This window comes from Eriocheir sinensis, chromosome 20 (genome assembly GCF_024679095.1).
Source record: "Eriocheir sinensis breed Jianghai 21 chromosome 20, ASM2467909v1, whole genome shotgun sequence".
NCBI classification, from domain to species: domain Eukaryota; kingdom Metazoa; phylum Arthropoda; class Malacostraca; order Decapoda; family Varunidae; genus Eriocheir; species Eriocheir sinensis.
In genome coordinates, this window is record NC_066528.1 from 7,990,481 (window position 1) to 8,013,933 (window position 23,453).

The following is a 23,453-nucleotide window of genomic DNA, read 5'->3' on the forward strand; positions in this document are numbered from 1 at the left end:
AGGGTTTGGACCTCCAGGCGTTTGCCCCTTTTGACTGATTGGCAGTTTGATTATTTTATTTTTTGTATATTATTATTATTATTATTATTATTATTATTATTATTATTATTATTATTATTATTATTATTATTATTATTATTATTATCATTATTATAACTACAATTATAAGGATGATTTTCGTACTTAAACAATCCTGTAAAGGTTTCTGTTAATCAGAGTGAGGGAAGCCTCGCCTACTATGAGAAGGAAGGAAGAATGGAACTTTACACGACAAAGACGGAGCTGCCATAACAAAACTTGCTTTCATCAGCTTTAACGACCTCTTGCCAGGAGCGAAGACCTGGAGGTTGTCTCCTTATGTTAGCTCTGTAGCACGTGTTCCTGTGGGGCACCGTCACGCTAGCTGATGATGAGCAGCCACCGGAGTGGCCGGCACCAGCCAGCCCCGAGTGCTTACCGCTGACAGTCACCAAGAGGGGCAGCCACCACATCACTACAACCCTTAGAACAACGGTTCTCAGTCAGTGGGACGCGGCACAGTGGTGGCCCACGGCACAGTGGGCCACAGCCCATCCCTAGACGGATATTTCTCAACTTTTCTGAATGTAAATAAAATAAAAAATCTAGGTATAACTTGGATAGAGAGGAAACGGGCATTGTGAATTAAAGAGCAGACAAATGTTGAAAAAGTTTAGAAAAAGCAATAAAAAGAAATTGACTTAGGCAGGTCATATAATACGTAGCACTCATGACAGACTGACAACGGAAGGAGTAGAGGGGTGAGCCGAAACGACTGTAGATGGCAGGGCAGACGGACGACTAGATGAATATATAAGATATGAGTATTTGCAGGATCAGGATGGAGTACCCTGAGCTCAGACAGAGAGAAGATAAGTGAAAAACGTTAGTAGGTTCCCTTGTCGTGCACTGGACTATAGTCGATCGACTCTAACTTGAGCCTATTGGCACGGCTCCCCTGAGCCGCGCTACTGCCACATCAGCACATCACTCTCCTCAGAGGTGCTCGTTACCCCCCCTCCTCTCTCTCTCTCTCTTATTTACGTTATGTATAATGTCTTTTGCTTGGCTGTGCAGGACGCGAGAGTGAGACCTACGTGCGTCTTCCATGGTGGCGGAAAGGTGAATGGTGCGGCACCATCGCATGAGCCACGTTGCCAAGTGAAATGGAAGGTTTTCAGAGTCATCATCTTTCCCTCAAATTCCAAACCATTCATAACACTATGCAGTCGTATTATGAGTATATATATATTCCATAAATAGATAACGTACAGACTAACAGTGAGACAGATCGCCATGCACAGGTCATCGCTAGATGTGTAACCAATGGGGGGTTGCCCGGGCCAAGCCACAGGGCTCAAGTTAGAATCGAAAGACTATAGTAGTGGGTGATGATGATGATGATAATTATGGTGACGACGACGACACAGATATATAAGCACCAGTGGGAGGCAAATAACTCTTACAACCGTTAGGATGGTTATTAATGAGGTGAAGGGATATTTTTTTTTCGTTTGAATGTTCCTTTTCGTTCCTCGCCGCCATCTTCCACCACGAGTCCACGGACACGAGAGTATTAATAAGTTATCTTTGCATTGATAGTCTTTATTGGAAAGTGGTAACACTGATTTCCAGCTTATTCCTCCACCCCACCACGGAGATCCCGCGCTTCGCCGTCCCGAGTGTCGTCACTGCTATAGGAAGGGGAGGGAGCGAAAACATTCAAGGGGCGCCAAAGCCTATGAGCGTCGTATTATTGTTGTGCAATCATTCGTGTTACAGTTATTGTTTCAAGCGAATGACTCGTCACACGAAAAATTACCTACGATTGTTCATGTCTGTGTGCGAAAAAAGTGGCGTTCAAATCTGTATAGTTACCACGACCCTGAACTCTTTATACTGGTAGCCAGCATTGCCGTGGTGCGTCGAATGTTTTCTTGTCGGTTGCTATTATGAATAATGTTAAGGCAACAAAGAGTTATCATAGAACACTCAACGAAAATTCTTATGGAACTGTTGGACTCGAAATATCACCTCCAACATCCACCTTGGAAGGGCTGCGAAGTTATGACGTAATGTTATGGTGTTTCTTAGGATTGAATGTGATGAGCGGCGTGCACGAAGCGTGGTCTACGTACATCAAAAAAGAGGCTATACTGAGGGTGGCCACTTAGAATGAATTTGCTGCACTGGCCGCCCGGCATGCGCGGCTCGGACGACATTCTTCTCTCCTGGGAGTCATGACTCGCCCTCGCCGGGTTACGTGCCAGGCGCCAGGAACGCTGGAAATTTATGGTTCTTTTCTATTTGCGACATCAGACCATAACTTAGATAAGTGCAAAGGGCAAGTTGACTCCACCTCTTTTGTTCCAGAATGTATCTACGAAAAATGACAAAGCAAAAAACAAGGTCAGTTTGTGTTTGTTTGGTTTGTCTGAGGCTTCGAAGAAGCAGCAGCGGTGGAGCAGTGAGTTACGTGGCCGTACGACCTTGAACTTTTGCGTCTGAAGTAGCATGAAGGAAAACGACAACAATCTTGTGTGATGCATGGCTGCCTTTGCCCCTGGCCAGTGCTCCGCTCAGGGGCAGGAACCGACCGTCTCACGAAACAATATCCAGTCTTTCTGCTGATCTTGACGCATTCTACAGAAATTATCTCTTTACAAATTAAATCCAGCTGGACAATATTAGGAAACGTTGTCTCCATATCGACAAGGTCCGTAGTTATTGATATCTGTCATTAATACGGCCACGGCAAGTCAAGGCCGAGAGAGGGTGGAGGATCGGTTGACTTGTTGTTCCGTTGTGTGTTTGCGTGCCCAGATTGACACAAAAGCCAAGGTCTTCAAAACCAACGAACACGAGGTAGACGCAGTTATACCACTTAGTGCAGGGCGTGGCACAGCGGCTCCCGACCCTCTGCCACGTTGTTTATTCACTTGGAATTATTATACTTTTACTGTGGAACGTGGAGGGTTGGAGACGAGTTAAAATTATGTGCTTGCCCACCAAACTCAGTTAAGGAAAGAGACGATTTATTTTAGCTGTTGAAGATAAACATGCAAGGTTAACGTTGAGTGTAAACCAGACGGCTGTGAAACGAGGTGTTGCGTGCCGCTCACAGGAGGAGAGAGAACTCGGGTCAGTGACTGATGAGGGCCAGCCATCACCCTTGTCAGGCCGGCCCCCAGCCTTCCTTGTAGCACCCCTCGGCACTGCCACACGCCGCCTCGCCACGCCTTACCCACCCTGCTACAGCGTTTGTGAAAGTACTTCTTAACCCAGTAGCAGCGACGGGCCAAATTTGTGCCATGATATAACCCCCCCAAAAATAGATGATGCATAAACTGATCACAAATGCTTTGATATATATAATGAAATGGTTTGTGTGAGGGATGAATTTTTTTCATTTTTCTCGCTTAGAGGGACCATTAAGAAACATGATCCCCGCAGCTACCGGGTTAACTTATCCACACTAACCCTTACAATCGATAATGATATACCTAAAGTCAAAATGATACCTGAAGAAAGATAATATTACTGTCGTGTCAAATAGGTGACTCCCACGCCATTGGATGAGGATTATCACTACTTTTTTTAACCTTCGATGAGCTTCAGAGTGCGTCGAGAAAACAAATAATTCACACTCACCTTCACTTCTCGGAGATTCATTGCTTCGTCCCATGAGTAAAATTTCCTCTTCATCCTGCAAACAAAGGAACAGAAGTAAGTGCGACACAGTTTCGCTCCCTCAAAAGTCAGCACAGTAAAGCCCCACTCGTTGCGTTTACTACAATAATATTAATTAATTTCATGGTCTCATTTGTAAGCACCAATCTGCTTCATATTTTAATGCCGCCCCCACTCAGTAAATTGTTTGGCGACAACACTCACCTCTTGATGGCGACCTTCTCCCCCGTGTCTATCCTTTGGCCGAGGACCACCGAGCCGTAGGTGCCCGTGCCCAGTTCGTTCAGCGTCACGTATCTGTTCATGCTCTGGGCCATGCTCCCTCCGGCGTGCCCCCTGGAAGGCAGCCCCGCACTCCTCACCACCGCGCCCCGCCAGGCTCACCGCCGCATCCCGCCACCTGTGAGCAAAGAAAAGACTGTTAGGAGGCAAACATAAATATATACATTAGAGAACCCCCCCCCCTCCTTCTCTCTCTCTCTCTCTGACACACACACACACACACACACACACACACACACACACACACACAAACCTTTTCTGGGCCTCACTCAATGATGGGGTTCAGTGACCGATGAACTTTAAGACAGCTAAATAACTGTCCTGAACGAGGGCCATCCCCACGCCTGTCGCTCAGTCGGACTCTTAACACAGCATTTTCATCTTCGTCCTTTACTTTCTTAGGCCTACAATTCTTAATCATATTCTTATTCTATTCTTATTTTTATAGGCGGCTAAAGGGGCTATCACACTGGGCAAATTTTCCGTGGATCTTCAGTCAAACCACGATTTCTGCTTGCGTGGTTCTCATTTGTTTCTTGTTATTGCTGATGATGATGATGGTGAGTAATACCGTCGTCCTTCAGTGAAATCTACCGTAGCTTTGGAAGATCTTGGACACGTCAGAAAACCACGGAAATATGAGAACCACGCCAGCGGAAATCGTGGTTTGACTGAAAATCCACGGAAAATTTGCCAAGTGTAATAGCCCGTTAAGCAGGTAGAGAGGGAGGAGTGTGGACGCTATAAGCCGCCTGTTTCCGAGACGCAGAGAAAGAGAAAATAAAAGTGTAAGCGATGAAAGAGAAAGAAAACGAAAACGAGAGGCTACAGAAGATTACAGAAATGGAAGGACTCCTGCCTCTTCTTATCTCTAGCCCTCTCCGTCTCGTCTCGTCTCGTCTCGTCTCGTCTCTCTCTCTCTCTCTCTCTCTCTCTCTCTCTCTCTCAGCTAAGGATTAAAGGATACCCCCTCCCCCCCTGGTTTTCTAAGGTTCGTAGGTCCTGAAGGAATGTAGCTTTCAGTTCTTCGCCTCCCCCCGAAAACTCCCCCCAAGCCAAGGAAGAAAAGGCCGGAGTTCGATGATACAGGGTGATGCAGAATGGATAAAGTTCATCGTGCGGTCTACTGAGACACAGGAATGCGACCAGCGGATGAGGAAGAAATTAGTAATGAGAATCAGACCCCCGCGTGAGGAGCTGAAATGTCATGGCCAGCCGTCTGTGTGTGTGTGTGTGTGTGTGTGTGTGTGTGTGTGTTCAACATCTATAGTGGGGTTGCACATAGGTGAGGGTATATATTTAGGTAGCGTAGTAAAGCAGCTACAGCAATTAAAAAAAAAGCAACGTGTATATATATGGGTTGCTGTACATGGATTGTGAAGTTACCGGGAGAGGGGAGTGTTGAGTATTTTCTTTTTTTACAACAAAGGAGACAGCTCAAGGGCACACAAAAAAGTATCCAATAATAATAAAAAAAAGCCCGCCAGTCGCTGCTCCCAGGTCACCACTTGTTGCCTGGTGTGTGTGTGTGTGTGTGTGTGTAACCATTGGACAACACCTAACAGCCAGTCAACCCTTTTCACATATTCTCCTCATATGATTAACTTCTCCCATTGTGCTAAGTCAATCTTGGCGTCAAAATGGCTGCTGAGTACAAAATATTTCGTACGAGCGAAAACATAATGATGAGTGCTCGGAGTCCACCCACCATTGCCAGATTGTCGTACTCAGAGCATAGTATTGACCTGTTTCTGACGCCTAACTATTGCCAAGAAACATCAGGATCTAACTCTTTTAACGATAACCATAAATGAGCATCGTTATTGGAGCCCAGAAGACAGTTTGGGGGTAGGAAGTCGGGAAATATTAGCGGCTGAGTACGACAATCTGGCAACGTTGGCTCATGGAGTGGCGGAGAGGGAGTAAAACGTGCATTCGAGCCTCTCCGGGCGTTGTTCCATTGCCTCGGCTTTGCACTTAGCGCCGAACCTGAGTAATGAAGGAAATATGCATCAGTCAGCCAACACAAACTAATATCTACGCAAAGACTAAGGTTGGAATTACAAGACACTTTCGCTTCTCACATCAGCTATTTTTAAAGGTCAAAGAGGGGATCAATAAGGTTCTAATGAGTTTTTTCAGGCTCAGAGTACAGAAGAAGGGTCAAACTACCACCAGGGTCATAAAACTACTGCTGGAAATGCCCACAACTCCTAAATAACCCTTGTCAAATATGTTTCTTTAGGTTCACGGTACAGAAGAAGGGTCAAACTACCATCAGGGTCATAAAACTACTGCTGGAAATGCCCACAACTCCTACGAAACCCTTGTCAAATATGTGTTCTTGGGAGGCGAAATAATCGAGGTTGGTATTATGACACCTTCGCTTCTCACATCAGCTATTTCTAAAGGTCAACGAGGGGGTCAGGCGGGTTCTAATGAGTGTTATGAGTGTTTCTTCAGGTTCACGGTACAGAAGAAGGGTCAAACTACCACCAGGGCCATAAAACTACTACTGGAAATGCCCCAAGCTCCGACGAAAGCCTTGTCAAATAGGTGTTCTTGGGCCACGAAATGCCTTATAATGCGACCCCTATCGGTTCGTATTATAAGACATTTCGCCGCCCAAGAACACATATTTGACAAGGCTTTCGTAGGAGTTTAAGGCATTTCCATGAGTAGTTTTATGACCCTGGTGGTAGTTTGACCCTTCTTCTGTACCGTGAACCTAAAACAAACACTCATTAGAACCCGACTGACCCCCTCTTTGGCCTTTAGAAATAGCTGATGTGAGAAGCGAAAGTGTCTTATAATACCGACCTAAGATATCCGCGTCACTGTGCTTAGACTCAGTCCACCATTGCTAAAAAACAAAGGGTTCAAAGTCGGGACGGTTTCATCTCGGAGCCTCTCTTGCTTCAGGTGCTCGGATCAGTACTTGCCACACCGTACTCTGTGGCCAATCACGTGCCAGTACTGAGTCACGTGATCGTATCAGCCAGTGGGGTCAAAGTTCCTCATCCCTTACCAGCTTCTGTCCCTCCTCCCCTCCTCAAAACTATCGGGTTCTTACTCTCGCCGGCATTTTCTCTGCGGCGTTCCGGTTAGCCAGTGAATTTAGTCATTCGCGACCTTCGACGACGGAGTTACTTGCGTAGCCGTTTGTGTTCATTAGTGACGGAGATATATCGCAAAGCGTTCGCAGCCCAGTGTTTGTGTGTGTACCTTGACGCCACTCCCGACAACGGACGAACGAGTTCACGAGTGAAGCAGAAATACCGTCAAGACTGTATAGGCCTAGTGTGTGTGTGTGTGTGTGTGTGTGTGTGTTATCCGCAATCTTCAAGGAACGAAATTTTTTTGCGTCCCCGTCTCGGTGTTAAGTGCCGCGAAAGCATCGCAACGAGCGCCGAGGTCTAGTCGTGTGTGCGTATGTGCCTGGCGCTCGGGCGGGGCAGACAGCAGGGTGGCGGCGCCCCGGCCCCTCAGCCACCGCTGCTGCCGGCTCCACCACCACAGCGTGCAGGTGAGTATTCACACCCACAAGGCCATGCGATCTCTTCAGAATCACGAGATCACTTTTTTGTTGGCAAAGATTTATTTCAGCGATATGTTTACTGACTTAACATTTGCTGTTGTCTGTGTAAATAGTATAGCAGCATAGTTATAGGTCAGCATCTTAAACATCTTTGCCGGTACTCGCAGCTGTGTGTGTGTGTGTGTGTTTGTGTGTGTGTGTGTGTGTGCGTGTGTGTGTGTGTGTGTGTGTAATAATCATAATAATCAACGGCTTATCAGTCAATGCAGACGGCCTGAAAACATCTGCATGATTATTTGACATATATAATACATTTATACCTTAACTGGTACAAAATTTAGAATGATATGAAACCAGTAAGATTTATAAGACGAGGCAGAAATTGACTAACTCTAGATGGCCATAAAGAAGATTGCATTACTAAAAGTCACGATAAACAGACTGACGTAATAAAAATATGCTGATCCAAGGTTCGGTTGGTGAAATGTAATCATAGAAATATTGACATGTTAAGGCACAAGTGTGGATGTGTCTTGAAATAGTGGTAATAGAGTATTTAGCATAAAATTATTTGTTTGAATGGTCTTAAAACAGAAAGGTCGGTCATCGTTGTGGAGAGCTTGCTGTGTGTGTATCGGTCTGTCTGTCAGTGTGCATCCGTCGGTGTGTGTGTGTATCGGTGTATGTGTGTATCGGTGTGTGTGTGTGTGTGTATCGGTGTGTGTGTGTATCGGTCGGTGTGTGTGTATCGGTCGGTATGTGTGTATCGGTCGGTCTGTCTGTGTGTATCCGTCGGTGTGTGTATCGGTCGGTGTGTGTGTGTATCGGTCGGTGTGTGTGTGTGTATCGGTCGGTGTGTGTGTGTGTATCGGTCGGTGTGTGTGTGTGTGTATTGGTCGGTGTGTGTGTGTGTGTGTGTATCGGTCGGTGTGTGTGTGTGTATCGGTCGGTGTGTGTGTGTGTATCGGTCGGTGTGTGTGTGTATTGGTCGGTGTGTGTGTGTGTGTGTGTGTGTGTATCGGTCGGTGTGTGTGTGTATCCGTCGGTGTGTGTATCGGTCGGTGTGTGTGTGTATCGGTCGGTGTGTGTGTGTGTATCGGTCGGTGTGTGTGTGTGTGTGTGTGTGTGTGTGTATCGGTCGGTGTGTGTGTGTATCGGTCGGTGTGTGTGTATCGGTCGGTGTGTGTGTGTGTATCGGTCGGTGTGTGTGTGTATCGGTCGGTGTGTGTGTATCGGTAGGTGTGTGTGTGTATCGGTCGGTGTGTGTGTGTATTGGTCGGTGTGTGTGTGTATCGGTCGGTGTGTGTGTGTATCGGTCGGTGTGTGTGTGTGTATCGGTCGGTGTGTGTGTGTATTGGTCGGTGTGTGTGTGTATTGGTCGGTGTGTGTGTGTGTGTATCGGTCGGTGTGTGTGTGTATTGGTCGGTGTGTGTGTGTGTGTGTGTGTGTGTGTATCGGTCGGTGTGTGTGTGTGTTTCGGTCGGTGTGTGTGTGTATTGGTCGGTGTGTGTGTGTATTGGTCGGTGTGTGTGTGTATCGGTCGGTGTGTGTTTATCTGTCGGTGTGTGTGTATCGGTCGGTGTCTGTGTGTATCGGTCGGTGTCTGTGTGTATCGGTCGGTGTGTGTGTGTATTGGTCAGTGTGTGTGTGTGTGTGTGTATCGGTCGGTGTGTGTGTGTGTGTATCGGTCGGTGTGTGTGTGTGTGTCGGTGGGTGTGTGTGTGTATCGGTCGGTGTGTGTGTGTGTTTGTCTGTGTGTGTGTGTGTGTGTGTGTGTGTGTGTATTGGTCGGTGTGTGTGTGTGTGTATCGGTCGGTGTGTGTGTGTATTGGTCGGTGTGTGTGTGTATTGGTCGGTGTGTATGTGTATTGGTCGGTGTGTGTGTGTGTATCGGTCGGTGTGTGTGTGTATCGGTCGGTGTGTGTGTCTCGGTCGGCGTGTGTGTATCGGTCGGTTCATACTATAGGGTCGTATTATTAAACATTTCAACGCCCGAGTTCACATATTTGACAAGGCTTTCGTAGGAGTTTTAGGTACTTTCAGGAGTAGTTTTTGACCCTTCTGGTAGTTTGACCCTTCTTCTCTATCATGAACTTAAAAAAAAACTCTCATGAGAACCCTATTGATCTCCTATTTGGCCCTTGGAAATAGTTGATGTGAGAGATGGAAGCGTCTAAAAACACCGACCTATAACTATGCTGCTATACTATATTACTATGCTACCATAACGTTGTGGGGACCTAAGTCTATATACATCAAGTCAAGTCATACGCAGGTTTGTGGGAGGAGACACGGCCGAGGCGTGGTTTATGCGTGACACTGCTTGGAGCCAAACTAGAGAATGTAAAAACAGGGATTTAGAGAAAACGAGGAAAGGTGGACTACTTTAAATCAATCACTTCAACATGCCCTCCCTCACACCCCACACCGCCGTTTGTAGTCATTGAAATTACAGTCACGCAATAGCACAATAAAATGACATTTTTTCGTCAGTGGCTTGCCTGAACGCGCTGTAAAAGAAGGCGAGAATGCACATCCAGGGTGCACATACGGCTCCAACTTTAGTCACCCTTGAACTGGCGGGCATTTTTTTTTTTTTTTTTTTTTTTTTTTTTGGCGCCAAGAGACGTCATCCCGCTGCTCCGTCCCAAAACCGCCTCCTGCGCGTACCGGTCGCAGTTTTGAAGCAGAATGACTTGACTTGGTATATATAGACTTAGGTGGGGACGAGCTGCGCGTTGTGGGGGGACGTCTGGGGCATCAAGAGGCCGAGGATGTTGATGTCTTATCTCGCTTACCAAATTGATGCTAAGTATTTGCATTTGCTGTCTATGGAAACCGGAAAGTGTGTCGAGGTTTAGTCGAGGATGAATGACTCCTTCGTGGTGGTACAATGTAATCTATATGGTTTAGCTCGAGGAAAAATTTTAAGAGCTTTTTTTTTTTTTTTACCGTTTAAGCGTTTATTCCTGTGTAAAGCCCCGTTCACACTGTACCGACTCTGGGCCACGACAATCCAGCGACTCTTAAGCCCCCTGAGCACTGTGCCGAGTCAGCATCCGGCAATCATTTCTAGACCTCTTTCTGACCATGTGCAACCCTTACACACCAATATTTCACACACAAAACCTCGTATACCGCGAGTCGCTGGGTTGTCGTGGCCCAGAGTCGGCACAATGTGAACAGGGCTTAAGGTTGAGGGAGAACCAACTAGGCGAGGCATAATGTTAAGATACTTTGTTGTAAAAAAAAAAAGATCGCCGGGAATACTAAATGACTTTACTGCGCATAACATAATGAAGTGTATATGAAGATCAGGGATAATTTGTTGTCAAGAGCGATGCCCAGTGATTTGGTGGAATCAACCAAGGTGTGGGTGACTAGTAGTTTTGAGTATAGGAGGTCGGATTCGTTTATACATTCGTACATACATAGCGGAAAGCCTGGTTTATTGTTTGGGGTATTGTTTGGGTATAGGGGGTTATCCACGACCCGTTTTCGAACCCTCTATCTATTTATTCCGGCACCGTTTCACAATAATAAAGCACTAAAGCAACAATAAAGCACATTGATTGCTTCCGGGGAGACACAACCAAAGTCTACGATTTAAGCTGATAATTAGATACCTGAGGATTAACTTTAGGATCAGAGGGAGGAAAAGGTTTATTATAGGCGAGGAAAGTGCGGGAAAACATTTGCACACGCCGCCCTCAAGTACATGCGAGTCGGCCACCATACTTCACCAGACACTCGCACCAGCGCAGTCCAATACGGCAAGTCTGTAAGATCCCCAAACAAGCACAAACTACTACGAAAATTCCTTGTACACAGCTAGGGACTGGTATAAAAGAATGAAGTTTTATTTAACCAGCGTCTTTATTTTTTCATCCCTTTCACTGGCAAACTGTGGAGCAGCCTTCCTTCGTCTGTATTTCCTCCTGCCTACGATTTGAGCTCCTTCAGGAGAGGGGCATCAAGACGCCTCTCCACGAAATTGATCTCTCTTTTGGCAAATCATTTCCATTTTCTTTGAGGAGCAATGCTTTGTTGACTTTTTTGTTTTTTTGTCCTGAGCTGCGGGATTTATTGTAAAAAAAAATCACTTTGTAGTTTTATAATAACATATGCCATGCGTTCATTATACTAAATAATTCAACCACGTACTTCTCTGGGATCATGTAAATTAGAAATTCTGCTTTCTAGCCTCGAATTTGCATCGTCAGTAAAGTTCAAAACCACTAAGTATTTTTTGATCCCCACCGAGCCACCTCACATGCATTCCTCTCTCTTTCTCTCTCTCTCCCCCTCTCAATACGTTAGCGCAGCGCCAGTAACATCGTAAGGCAGATGAATTTTTAAGAGTATGAGATCGAAATGCCGGAGAGTATAAATAGCTCGACCAAGGCTCAGGTTCAGGTACACCCCGTGCAGACAAAAGGTAGTCGTCGCCGGGACTTGTTCTTGGTCCACACTTAATATCAGCACGTAAAATCATAATTATATATCCACAGAAATATATTCATACTCTGGAACACTGTTTAAGTGAATGACGTTGTTCCATATGATGATATGTATACCGCAGTAATTAACATGTTTTGCTGAGAGAGCATGTAGTATGTACCTCTGTTTCTTGCTACATTGCTGCAGTCAGTAACTGTTGTAACGTAGCAAGGCGACTCTCAGATAGCTACGTGGACACACTGGATGATGTGCTCAACACTCAACAAACGGTAATACGTATGAAGATGACTTACGACTTTCTGCAAATAGTACGTATTCAATAACAGGGCCAAGGGTGAATAGCGCAGCTGTGAGTACCGGCAAAGATGTTTAAGAAATACTGATTGTCAGTAAAAAGGCTGTGATGGAGACGCTTTGGATGGCAGCAACAACCTCCAGTGGAGGCGCGAGACACACTGGAGGAGTGACGGAGGCGGCGTCATGACTTGGAACATGTATCTTAGCATTAGCAGGAACGAGCTTCACGTCGTTGAGCAGCACTGTGTGTACAGCCCACACAAGAACTCTCCGATACGTGTCTTTAGGACATGTTAATGGCGCCACTATACATAAACACTTGTCTGCGCCATGACGGGCTTGGGCCGAGCACTAGGCCCAAGCAAGAAAGATTACCGGCGCCACAGGTCTGGACATAAAAAAAAAAGTTCCATGGATCACCGCTACTTAGACGTGTGCTTATATAGTCTTTAAAAGATGCAAATGTACCGTTTTGGTGTCACTACAGGTTTATCATCATCTTGGTAACACAGCTATCCATGTCCCGTTTATTCTGTTGACCATGGGGTTAATACACAAAGGTAAAGGTAAAGTTTGGGGGCACACTTTACAGCTGCGCGTTGCCTCGGTACACATCTAAGTCGAATTGTCCCTTGAGCCTGAGGTGGGTAAGAACCATTTAAACCGGGACACAGGGCCAGTGTGACAGCCGGGTTACCACAGTTTATCTTCCCAGGTTTCCCCAGGTATTCATTTATTGATCAGCCCGACAGGGAGGAGAAACAGCTGGGTGAGCTGCACGCCGACTGCCCGGGCAATAGAAGTGTTTACTTAAATGTATAAATGATGGCAGCTCGGACTTGTACCATACTTACCTAATTCAAGGCTCAGAAAAAGAAAACATTCATATACATGACAATAGATAAATAAATATTTAAATAGATAAACAAATATATATATATATATATATATATATATATATATATATATATATATATATATATATATATATATATATATATATATATATATTGATAGATAGATAGATAGATAGATAGATCTACGAAGTTTGTCTACTGGGCGAAGGAGGTTTTTAGTTCCCCTGAAAGCTTCAAAGTCCACTTGGGACAAGAAGACAATATCTCCGCGGGGACGAGGCGGTGCGAGGGAGGTACAGTCCTCTGCACTCGGGACTAGACGTTTGGATAAAGGTGATTCAGAAATGATACATTTATTTTGAGTAACTGATATTTTACTGTCTTCGTGGATATATTCGAGTACAGTCTCGGGAAAAGATTATGCGTGGACGAAGTATGTGGAAGGGTGGACACTCGAACACTAGAATCTGACGACTGTATTCTCTTGAATCCAACATTCCAAGCCAAGTAATGATGAAAAAACACAGTGAAAGGCTATTGACTTTTATTAAAGAAGATTGTTTGCCGCACGATAAACTAAAAGACTGCATGAAACATATAGGGAAGGTGACTTGAGAGGCAGTCACGGGCAGAGCAGTGCGAGTACGTTGACAGAGATAATAAAAAAAAATCTCCCAAGACAAGTTACACGGTACTCTCTACATGGGCAACACGCGGGGAAGAGGGAGGCGCTGCTTCGGTGACTTCGGGAAGTTCCTGGACGCACGCATACATCAGGGGTGACTCACAAAGTGGCCACTGATTAAGACATTTTTTATCCACGATATCTTTTTGATACAATGAATTATAACAATGCCGACGTGTGTCGTTTACTCACAAAAAAAACTTGTGTTGGCGTGAACGTGGATCTTAATGTTTCTTTGCAGACTTATAAACTGACTGCATGGCTTGGCAACAGCGTTGGTACACCAGTCGTGCACGCATTCACCGTCTGGGCTACTGATTGGGGACCCGGCTCCTTCCCTTTGTTGACACTCCCATTCCCTCACCCCAGGCACAAATTCAGCGAGTGGTCGATAAATTAGCAAAACAGCCTGGGTGTAGCCTAATCGACGTGGTTGCTACGCCGGTGCCATCAACGACCGCCCCTCCACTCAGGGCAGCAACCCCCGCACGCCACACACGGGAGCCAGCGTCCAGGTGACGGCACTCACCTCAGAACACACGTCCATATTCTTAAAAGTATCGGACTCTCATTACGACCATATTCCCGGCCCACAAAGAAGATTAACCGGGTTTTCATTGGAGATTTTCCCGTTTAAGGTGCGTAAGGCGTGTAAAACTATCACTAGGATCACAAAACAGTCCATGAAAATCCCAACTTCTACGAGAGGCTTTTCAAACAGGCGAACTGCGGTGTCGTTAAGTTTAAGAATACGGGCTTTAGCCACATGCTCCTGTCCATTTTTGGTTCTTGTGCTGAAAACTACTGACAGGCCACCCATGACACACTATTACAACACCTGCAGAGCGTCCCTGGAGTGCCCGACACAAAGGAACTGAATAAATAGAAAGCTCAGCTATTTTTGTTGTTCCTGCTATTGTTTCTTCTCCATCGCTTTGCTGTGTCTGGTTTGAAGTGGTTTTCGTGTTCAATTATAAAGACCTCACCCTGATGGACTCTTTCTGTTTTATGACTCGTTATTCTTTGTTTAGGAGTTAACCGTTCTTTTCCTTTCTGCTGTATTACCAGAACGCTCCAACATGATGATACTCAACCGGCTTATAAAAGCTGTTCATCAGAGTATTGTTCATTGCTTGACTGATGATGACCTCTGCTGCTACGTTTGTTTTATATATATATATATATATATATATATATATATATATATATATATATATATATATATATATATATATATATATATATATATATATACACACACACACACACCGCGTCCTTGCTTGTGATTGGCTGTTTGGGTCGTCCTGTTTTACGCGCACTAGAAACGCTTGTATGGCTAGGTTTGGCTCCATGTTTCATTGATATATATATATATATATATATATATATATATATATATATATATATATATATATATATATATATATATATATATATATATATATATATATATATATATTTTAAACACCCGTTCTTTTTTACTTTTTCACAGACTTCTAAGGACACCTGGAATGGGAATGTTAATCCCGGGATAAAAAATCTCCTGTTAACGCCCACCGAGCCGCCCTGAACTCCGCCCCAGAGACACCAAGTGACCCCCGAGGCTAGGTTCCATCCCCCCAGGAGCAGACCCGCCCCGCACGGCTAACTCCTCCGCCATCATTAATTCACTGACAAGGTGAGAAAGTAACGACCATTCTTGGAAGTAGATATTTGTTCGCGCCGAGTGTTATGATGTACTGTCTTGATTATGTCTTCGTCCACCTTTGTGAGGCAGGCGGTGTTTTGTTAAAAGAAGAGAGGCCATTGCCGTAGATACTGCAAATCAAAACTAAAGGAAGAGCGTTGCGAAGCGTTGATGACTGCAAATATAAGAAAATTTAGTCTAAAAACAGGAGAAAAGGAATGAAAATAAGTGTTAGATGAGGTAGCAAGGCACATCGGAGTTTTCATAATAATGAGGAAAGAAAGACGAAGAGAACGCAAAGAAACGTTGAGGGAAGTGCAGCATTGCTTAGCACAGAAAACAGAACATAGGCTTCAAGGGATACGAAGGAAGCAAATTCAAGATTGTGTGTTGCTTTCCGGGAGAAGGCAGGCAGTGGAGCACGTTCTCCCTTAGGTGTTACGTTCTTCACGCACATATACGTAATTACTTAAAATATCAAGAATTTTGGAAAGAAAATATTAGAACATCTGAAAAAAAAACGCGCTCAAATACAAATATAGAGAAAAATAAAACGCAGAAAAAACATCTCACGTGTTCGGCGTGCAACTGAAATCTCGTGATATTTTCCTTGTCGTGACGGGAGTTCTCTTGCCCCTCATTCATCCTTTCGGGCAAGACCTGCAATTTTCTGACGTGGCGCAAGGCGAGTAAATAATGTGTTTCTCGCTGCCTCGCTTGCATATGAAATAAAGAAAACAGAATATTTGGAAAAGTGCCCGCAACACACTCACATAAAAAGGAAGATAAGATAAAATATTCAAGAATCGTTCCCAAGATGTCTGGATGCAACCCTTTGAAAGAGGCTTGGCCGCAAGATGAAGGGAGCACAACAGGGGAGCTGTTACAGAGCTTACCAGTAAACTGGATGACTCGGATGTCTGAATATTTTATGTATTTAGTATATCTTTCTGATACCTCAGCGGCAGCCTCCACGTGGGAATTGCCGCGGAGGGCAGCGACGCAAGGGCAGGCTCGTCGGCACGCCTTGGCACCTTGTCGTGATGCAGGCACCCTTTATGTTAGCTCTCCGACGACTGTCTTTGTACGTGTTGACCCACCATCAGCCACACGAACCTTGTGTAAATATACAGTCCTGGGGCTGCAGGCGACCAGGAGACCTTGACCTTGTGTGACGCGCGGCAGGGAAGGCTTGGCGTGACCCGCGCCTCGTGCCCACACCATTATTTTCACTGCCACTCAGTCTTGCATTCCTCAACACAAAATGACGGCCAGAGATTTCTGACAGCATTATATATAAACATGTTGGAAATTTTCTTTTCTTTTAATGATAACTGAAATGGGGACCGAAGCTGTACTGCATCATTTCTGACAGTTACGGACGGGCCAGTGTTTTTAGATTCGTATATTCATAAAACTTATTAGATACTGATTAAAAAATCAATGAGATGACTAAAAATAATAAACAAAAATTCGGAACGTGACCTCCCAAGACAGCAAGAAGCAACATCCACGTGCAGTGAAGTGCTGCAATCGTGTCTTTATTGTCGTCATGCTGCAGGGCGACGATAGCTTATGATGCTTTCTAAGGTGTGCGGCTGTCTGGCTCTCGCGCTAGCTGTCACGTGCTGGCATATTTTTGAGGCCAAGATTTTGAACTGCTACGTCGCAGCCTTGTCCCTTCCATTTTACTCTGTGTGTTTGCTAGATTACAAGTCATCTTCGATATAAGTTATGGTTTCGATTTTTTTTCCTTCTATTTTGTCACATATACTGGTATAATGTCAGGGATGGGAAGTCAAGGTTATGAGAAAGAAACACACACACACACACACACACACACACACACACACACTAAGGATGTAATCCAGTGCACGGGGACCTCTCTTCTGCCCTCTCGTTCTGATTTTCTTATGTCGGAGCGGCACCTGACGGGCCCTTATTTTGTTGCTTTTTGTTTTTACCCTTGACCTGCTTCCCATGCTGTAAAAAAAAACGGTGTGTGTGTGTGTGTGTGTGTGTGTGTGTGTGTGCGCGCGCGCGCGCGCGTAATTGTGCGTGTGTTTTTCTCATGTCACTAGCTTTTATGAACAGTCTGAAGACGTGTTGAACTTATGATCACCAATCAGAATCTTGCACGACAGAGCTTAGAGCTGCATATTGACGGATCTTTTGTTAGGGCCGGAACCTCACATACCCCATTCACCTTGCTCACTAGAGGAACATTTATTTTTACAACAATGGAGGGAGAAAAATAACGGCTTGAGCATGACGCGAACATCAGCATGCTGAGACGGCAGAGATAGCAAGTTGAGTGCGCGTAAATCCACTGTGACTACACCACAGAAGTGTGTGTGTGTGTGTGTGTGTTACCGTTACCGTTAGCATTGATGGTTTCAGGCCCCGCTCCGCTGCCGGCGCAGCGCTCCGCAGGGCCGTCAACAACAATAATGTTAGCCTCAAAAATAAAAATAATCCTTGATGCACTTATTCGCAACGTAGTAGTGAATGACTGAGTCTTGATTGCTTTCATGAATAGCCTACCGTGTGTGTGCGTGTGTGTGTGAATGTGTGTGTGTGTGTGTGTGTGTGTGTGTGTATGTGTGTGTGTGTGTGTGTGTGTGTGTGTGTGTGTGTTACATGTATTTTTGTCATTCATGTTAGTGTCGAGGGAGTCTTCACTGAACAAGTTCATGGGATTTCAAGAATGAGCTCCGGTGGGCAGCATGAGTCAAGAATAGATGCCGCCACTATAAACACTTGTCTGCACCAAGACGGGCTCGGGCCGACCACCAGGTCCCTAAAGAAAGCCTACCGGCGCTATAGGCTAGGACCTTAAAAAAAAAAAGCTCCCCACACCGTAGGCCAGTAACTGAAATATGCAGGACTACCCGCAGAGTTTTCAAAACTTTGCTCGTGCACGCCGCTCTCACACGGCTGTGATGGCACTACTACCTAGTGAAATAAAACAAATATTTACTTGTATAATAATAATTATTATTATTATTATTATTATTATTATTATTATTATTATTATTATTATTATTATTATTATTATTATTATTAAAAACAACAACAACAATAATAATAATAATATGAATACTGATAACGTAGTTTCAATTGCTGTTCTTATTGTAGCTACACTTCAGGATGTAAGTATCAATGAAAAGAACGATTGTCAACAAGTTTAGCGCTGGTACCGAAACAAAGCACACCACGCGTGCCAAGGCCAAGTGGCGCTCCCTTCAAATCTGTATATGCTGTAAATGCTCGTCCAGTTTGTGACATGTAGTGATGGTGACCTTTATGGCTGCCTTCGCTTGCTCTGTGCAGCAAAACTTTAACCTACAGAAAGAATTACACCAACTATCCGTTCACCTTCCTAAGACAGGAAAAGTGATCCGGATATCTCTCCCTTTTATCGTGCGTGCTCACAGGGCAGAGGGTTTCGGAGGGTGAATCACTTCCTTCTTGTTGGGCGGCACATGGTGTGGCTGTCTAGGCGTGTGGTGACGTGGTGGTGCGTCGCGGCGCCGCACGACGGTCTCTAGCCCTCACTGTACCTGCCACGACCTGTCCAAACTCAGCTTTCCCTTCCTTCGCCGGAACGAGAGAGAGCCAGCATAAGATGCACGCGAGTATACTTCTGCAATGTGTTTTCAGTACATGAGTGTTTCCTGTAATGTTTACTAGTTGATGCGTAAAGCTTAGATAACACTTTGCTAGTCGTGAGCAGACCCGCCCTCACCGGCACACCTACAAGGCATGACTGGCGCTGCCACACTCGCGTGTTCGGTTCAGAGCATGCGTCGCCACCGCCACTCAGCCAGACCCACCTGCTGCAGCCCGCTCCCGCCCTGACCAAGGTGTATGCCGCATCACAGTGCATAGTAAAGTGGTGCTTACATAAGGTCACGTTAATGAACTTATCACCAACGTGCTCTGAGCCACTAAAAAAACACATAAATTGTTATTCACAATAACCGGTAACGCTAGTCGTGAGTATTGTGAGTATTTTTCAAGCGTTTGCGAATGCGAAGTACTATGATCATTAGCACTCTCTAGCCCTAAAGGTTGTGCGTGACTCTCAGCACGAACTTCGTAGGAACCGGGAAGTGGAGAGACAAAAGTATATAGGAAATGATCAATTGTGTTTCAATCCTAAAAAACATCTTTTTATTTACCGAATCTTGACGGATTAAAGACAGACACCGGATAGAAGACACCGAAACCACGTTTTTGGGTGGCACACAAGTAGGAAGAGGAGGGGGAACAAACCATGGATCAGCACCACGAAGGCTGTGCACTTGCATAACCTTTCCTTGCCGTCCTATTTCGCAGCCGAGATGTTTGTCCTGGAGCTCGTGTGTGTGTGTGTGTGTGTGTGTGTGTGTGTGTTTACGTTCGGCCTATAGCGTAGGTAGGCTTTATTGATGGAGCTTGCCGACTGGTCGGCACCAGCCCGTTAGTGTCGCAGGCAAGTGTTTTGTAGTGGCGCCATCTTGCTTGGCTCGTGCTGACTCTCAGAACTCTACTTGATCCTCTTTAGAGAGTTTCGCAAGAGTTCGGGTTCATAGGTGGTCATCAGAACAGCACGTGGTAGTCTTGGTCAAACGACGATGATTGAATTCATTGCTTGTTACTGCGGGCAGGACTTGAACCCGAGTTCTCCAGGACGCCGCGCCATTACGCTGACCAGTTAGCCGCCGCCTCCCCTGGTGTAGAGGCTTAGGAACCTGTTCGCATAATTTCCATCTTTCTCCTCCTCTTTCGCTTCATTTTTTCTTCTTCTCCCTCCTCATCCTCTGCACCATCCTCCTCCAGCTCCCCCTCACCATCATCAAAATCATCATCATCATCATCATCATCATCATCCTTTTCATTATCATAAGACTGTTCAGTAAGGATGTATTCACCAGCAGTGATGATGACTTCTATTGTTTATCGTTCTATTGTTTATCGTTAAGTTTGTGAATGCCTTGACGAGACTGTCCCAGTGTCCCCTACAGACTTGAGACCCAAGAGGGAGATAAGCATCAAGACTACACAGTCTGGGATGCAACCTCTATCTCTAAAATAGTTTTGTTTTGCTCATCGTCAAAGCAACGTATATAATGTACTCTGCATCCCGATAGGCAGCCGGTAGGGGTACCGAGCGGCGAGTAACAGGCAGGGCAGGCGAGGCAGGATGGGCCTGCCCTTCAATAGTAACGAAGCCGTGAGCAGATTGGGCAGTATAGATCGCTGCCACTATCTTGAGGCGGGCTGGCCGCAGTCCGGGCGGCTCGATGATGTAACCTTGAATCCAAGGATCCTCCGTGTAGTTGTATAACACTTATGTGTTATTAATGATATCGTACAGCTGTTTGCTAATTAAATACTAGACGTCTACTAAGTGTATATTTTCATAAACACAACACAAATGAGATGCCATGGTTAAGTGGAGAAGGGGGCGCCCGAGCTTATCAGCGGCGAGGCCCAAGGTGGGGCAGGGGGTTTGTTTATTAGAGGAAATAAATGTTAAATATGGACGCAGCTGGGTCGCTTTGTTTTAAGTGGCGCCAACACGTCCCACTAGTTACACCAAAACAACGGTTGTTCGCCAGAAGATTTCCTAGAAAAATATTGATAGATTGATGTTCTGCGCGGCAACCCAGCAGCGGCAACACCACCACAAACTACTGCTGCTACTGATACTCCCCCTCCTCCTCCTCCTCCTCCTCCTCCTACTACTACTACTACTACTACTACTACTACTACTACTACTACTACTACGAGTAACCTACAACTAGTACCACTACAATTGCCACTACTGCTACTATGACTATCACGACTACTTCTACGGCTATTACTACTACTACTGCTACTACTACTAATATTACTTCTCTGCTCCCATTTTCTCTCTCTCTCTCTCTCTCTCTCTCTCTCTCTCTCTCTCTCTCTCTCTCTCTCTCTCTCTCTCTCTCTCTCTCTCTCTCTCTCTCTCTCTCTCTCTCTCTCTCTCTCTCTCTCTCTCTCTCTCTCTCTCTCTCTCTCTCTCTCTCTCTCTCAGCTTTGCATGCTAGCGATCATCACAATAAGGTAATCAATCCCACCTCAAGGTTTTGTGATGAGTCTCGTTATTAGTGGCGGTGGCTGCTGGAGGCTTTTAACATATTAATTATACAATCACTTGCTACACTCAGAGCAATCAGCGGCCCATTACGGAGTCTATTTAATTTTCAAATGTCACTAAGTCATGCGGTCCTTCTTTCTTATTAATTACCGGTGAATGTCATTATGATGCACTTTATTCGTTCAGAAAACATGTAACTAAAAAAAATGTAGAAATTGCTTATATTTTAAAAAGAAAATATCAGAACAACCAAAATACCAGGTGATGAGAAACTTATGTTCTAAGCTTCCTCCACAGCGTTAAGGCAGCAGCAGGACACAATAGTTCATTTATTTATCTCAAGAATCAGAGTAAGGTCATTAGAGCATGCTAGGCGGCTAAGACCATAGACGAGCCAGGGTTAAGAGAGCGTTTCGTTGCCTCTCACCATGAATCTGCCTCTCAGTCGCAAGCCGAGCACCGTCCCCACAGAACATCCCGGCAAAAAGTGTCTTTAAGGAATTCGTGGGTGAGGAGGCCTGTTCAGACAAATAGGAATTGTGTGTGTGTGTGTGTGTGTGTGTGTGTGTGTGTGTGTGTGTGTGTGTGTGTAATTCACCAACCCCGGCTTGATCACGAGCTGGACTAGCAATCGCCAGTAGGTACCTACTGGCGTAATAGCAAGTACTAGTCGATCTCCGGGTACTGCCAGTACCTTCACACGACCCATCCCCCTTGCTCAAGGGGAAATTGTAACCGCTCCTCTATTAGTGGAGATATCCGCCTGAGCAGGGCTCGAACCTCCGCCTGCCAAACCATGGAGCATGGCAGCGCAGCGATCTACCAGTGAGCTACCGGAGCGATGTGTGTGTGTGTGTGTGTGTGTGTGTGTGTGTGTGTGTGTTAAGGATGGAAAGCCTTTCTTCGTAAAATTTGCTGCGCAAGGAAGGGATAATTTTTGTTGCCCGACGCTGAACACCTTCTAATTTAGCAATGTCCTTTGCATGGTGAGGAGACCAAAACTGTACCGCATATCCCAAGTGGGGTCTGACTAAACTATTGTAGAGCGGAAGTATTATATATTTATTCTTGAATAAAAAGTTTCTTTTAATGAAGCCCAACATTCTGTTCGCATTATTTGCTGCATCGATGCATTGATGTGAGAATTTGAGGTTTGACGCGATTTTGATCCCCAGGTCTTTGACGCATTGAACGCTTGTGAGAGAGAGAGAGAGAGAGAGAGAGAGAGAGAGAGAGAGAGTGAGAGTGAGAGTGAGAGTGAGTGAGAGAGTGAGAGAGTGCTATACTTGCGTTTAGGGAAGGCTCATAATTAACATGAAAAATTGAAGAATGAAAAACGGTTAACTTTCTGTTGATGAACCAAACGCCTCGGCGCCTCGTGTTGCTCCGCGTGGTGGCATTCGTCAGCCACGGCCGTCCAAAATATCGATGCAGTGAAATGTCAGCAGTCTACACATTGAGCTACACCAGGAGAGGATAAGGCCTTTTTTATTCGTTCGGCCTGTAGCTCCGGTAGGCTTTCCTGATGGAGCCTATTGGTCGGCCCCAGCCCATTAGTGGTCCATGCAGGGGCTTTCTTAGTGAGTCCATTTTTGCTTGGCTCATGCTGCTTCCCTCCTCCCCCCCCCACACCAGCTCCACTTGGTCCTCATTAGAGTTTCGCTTGTCCGGGTGGATAGGTGATCATCAGAACAGCGCTTGATATAAGAGAATGGCGGTGGCTAAGTGGTCAGCGTGCAGGTGTGACATCTACGAGGAAACAGGTTTGCGTCCCGCCCACCGCTACAAATAAGCTGGCAATTTTCAGTCATCGCCGAGTGGCC

At 45.4% G+C, this 23,453-nt stretch overlaps 1 protein-coding gene and 1 long non-coding RNA gene across 4 annotated transcripts in view; one reads left to right on the plus strand and one right to left on the minus strand.

Moving 5' to 3' along the window:
* LOC127001147 (serine/threonine-protein kinase MAK-like) overlaps nt 1–19,099 on the minus strand; it is a 50,707-nt gene extending 31,608 nt beyond the window's left edge. For 2 of the 3 annotated variants that reach the window (XM_050865353.1, XM_050865351.1), the window contains exons 1-3: nt 18,951–19,099; nt 3,913–4,108; nt 3,670–3,724 (exon numbers count right to left, since the gene is read on the minus strand). In XM_050865353.1, coding sequence (XP_050721310.1) covers nt 3,670–3,724; nt 3,913–4,025 — 168 coding nt within the window. In that variant the 5' untranslated portion in view covers nt 4,026–4,108; nt 18,951–19,099. Of the gene's footprint in view, nt 1–3,669; nt 3,725–3,912; nt 4,109–18,893 lie in introns of all 3 variants that reach the window. The other variant, XM_050865352.1, reaches the window with a different exon arrangement.
* On the plus strand, nt 6,959–19,070 carry LOC127001148 (uncharacterized). The gene is made up of 3 exons (XR_007754772.1): nt 6,959–7,516; nt 15,321–15,506; nt 18,953–19,070. It is a non-coding gene; the product is annotated as an uncharacterized LOC127001148 (long non-coding RNA).
* Nucleotides 19,100–23,453: the final 4,354 nt, after the last annotated feature.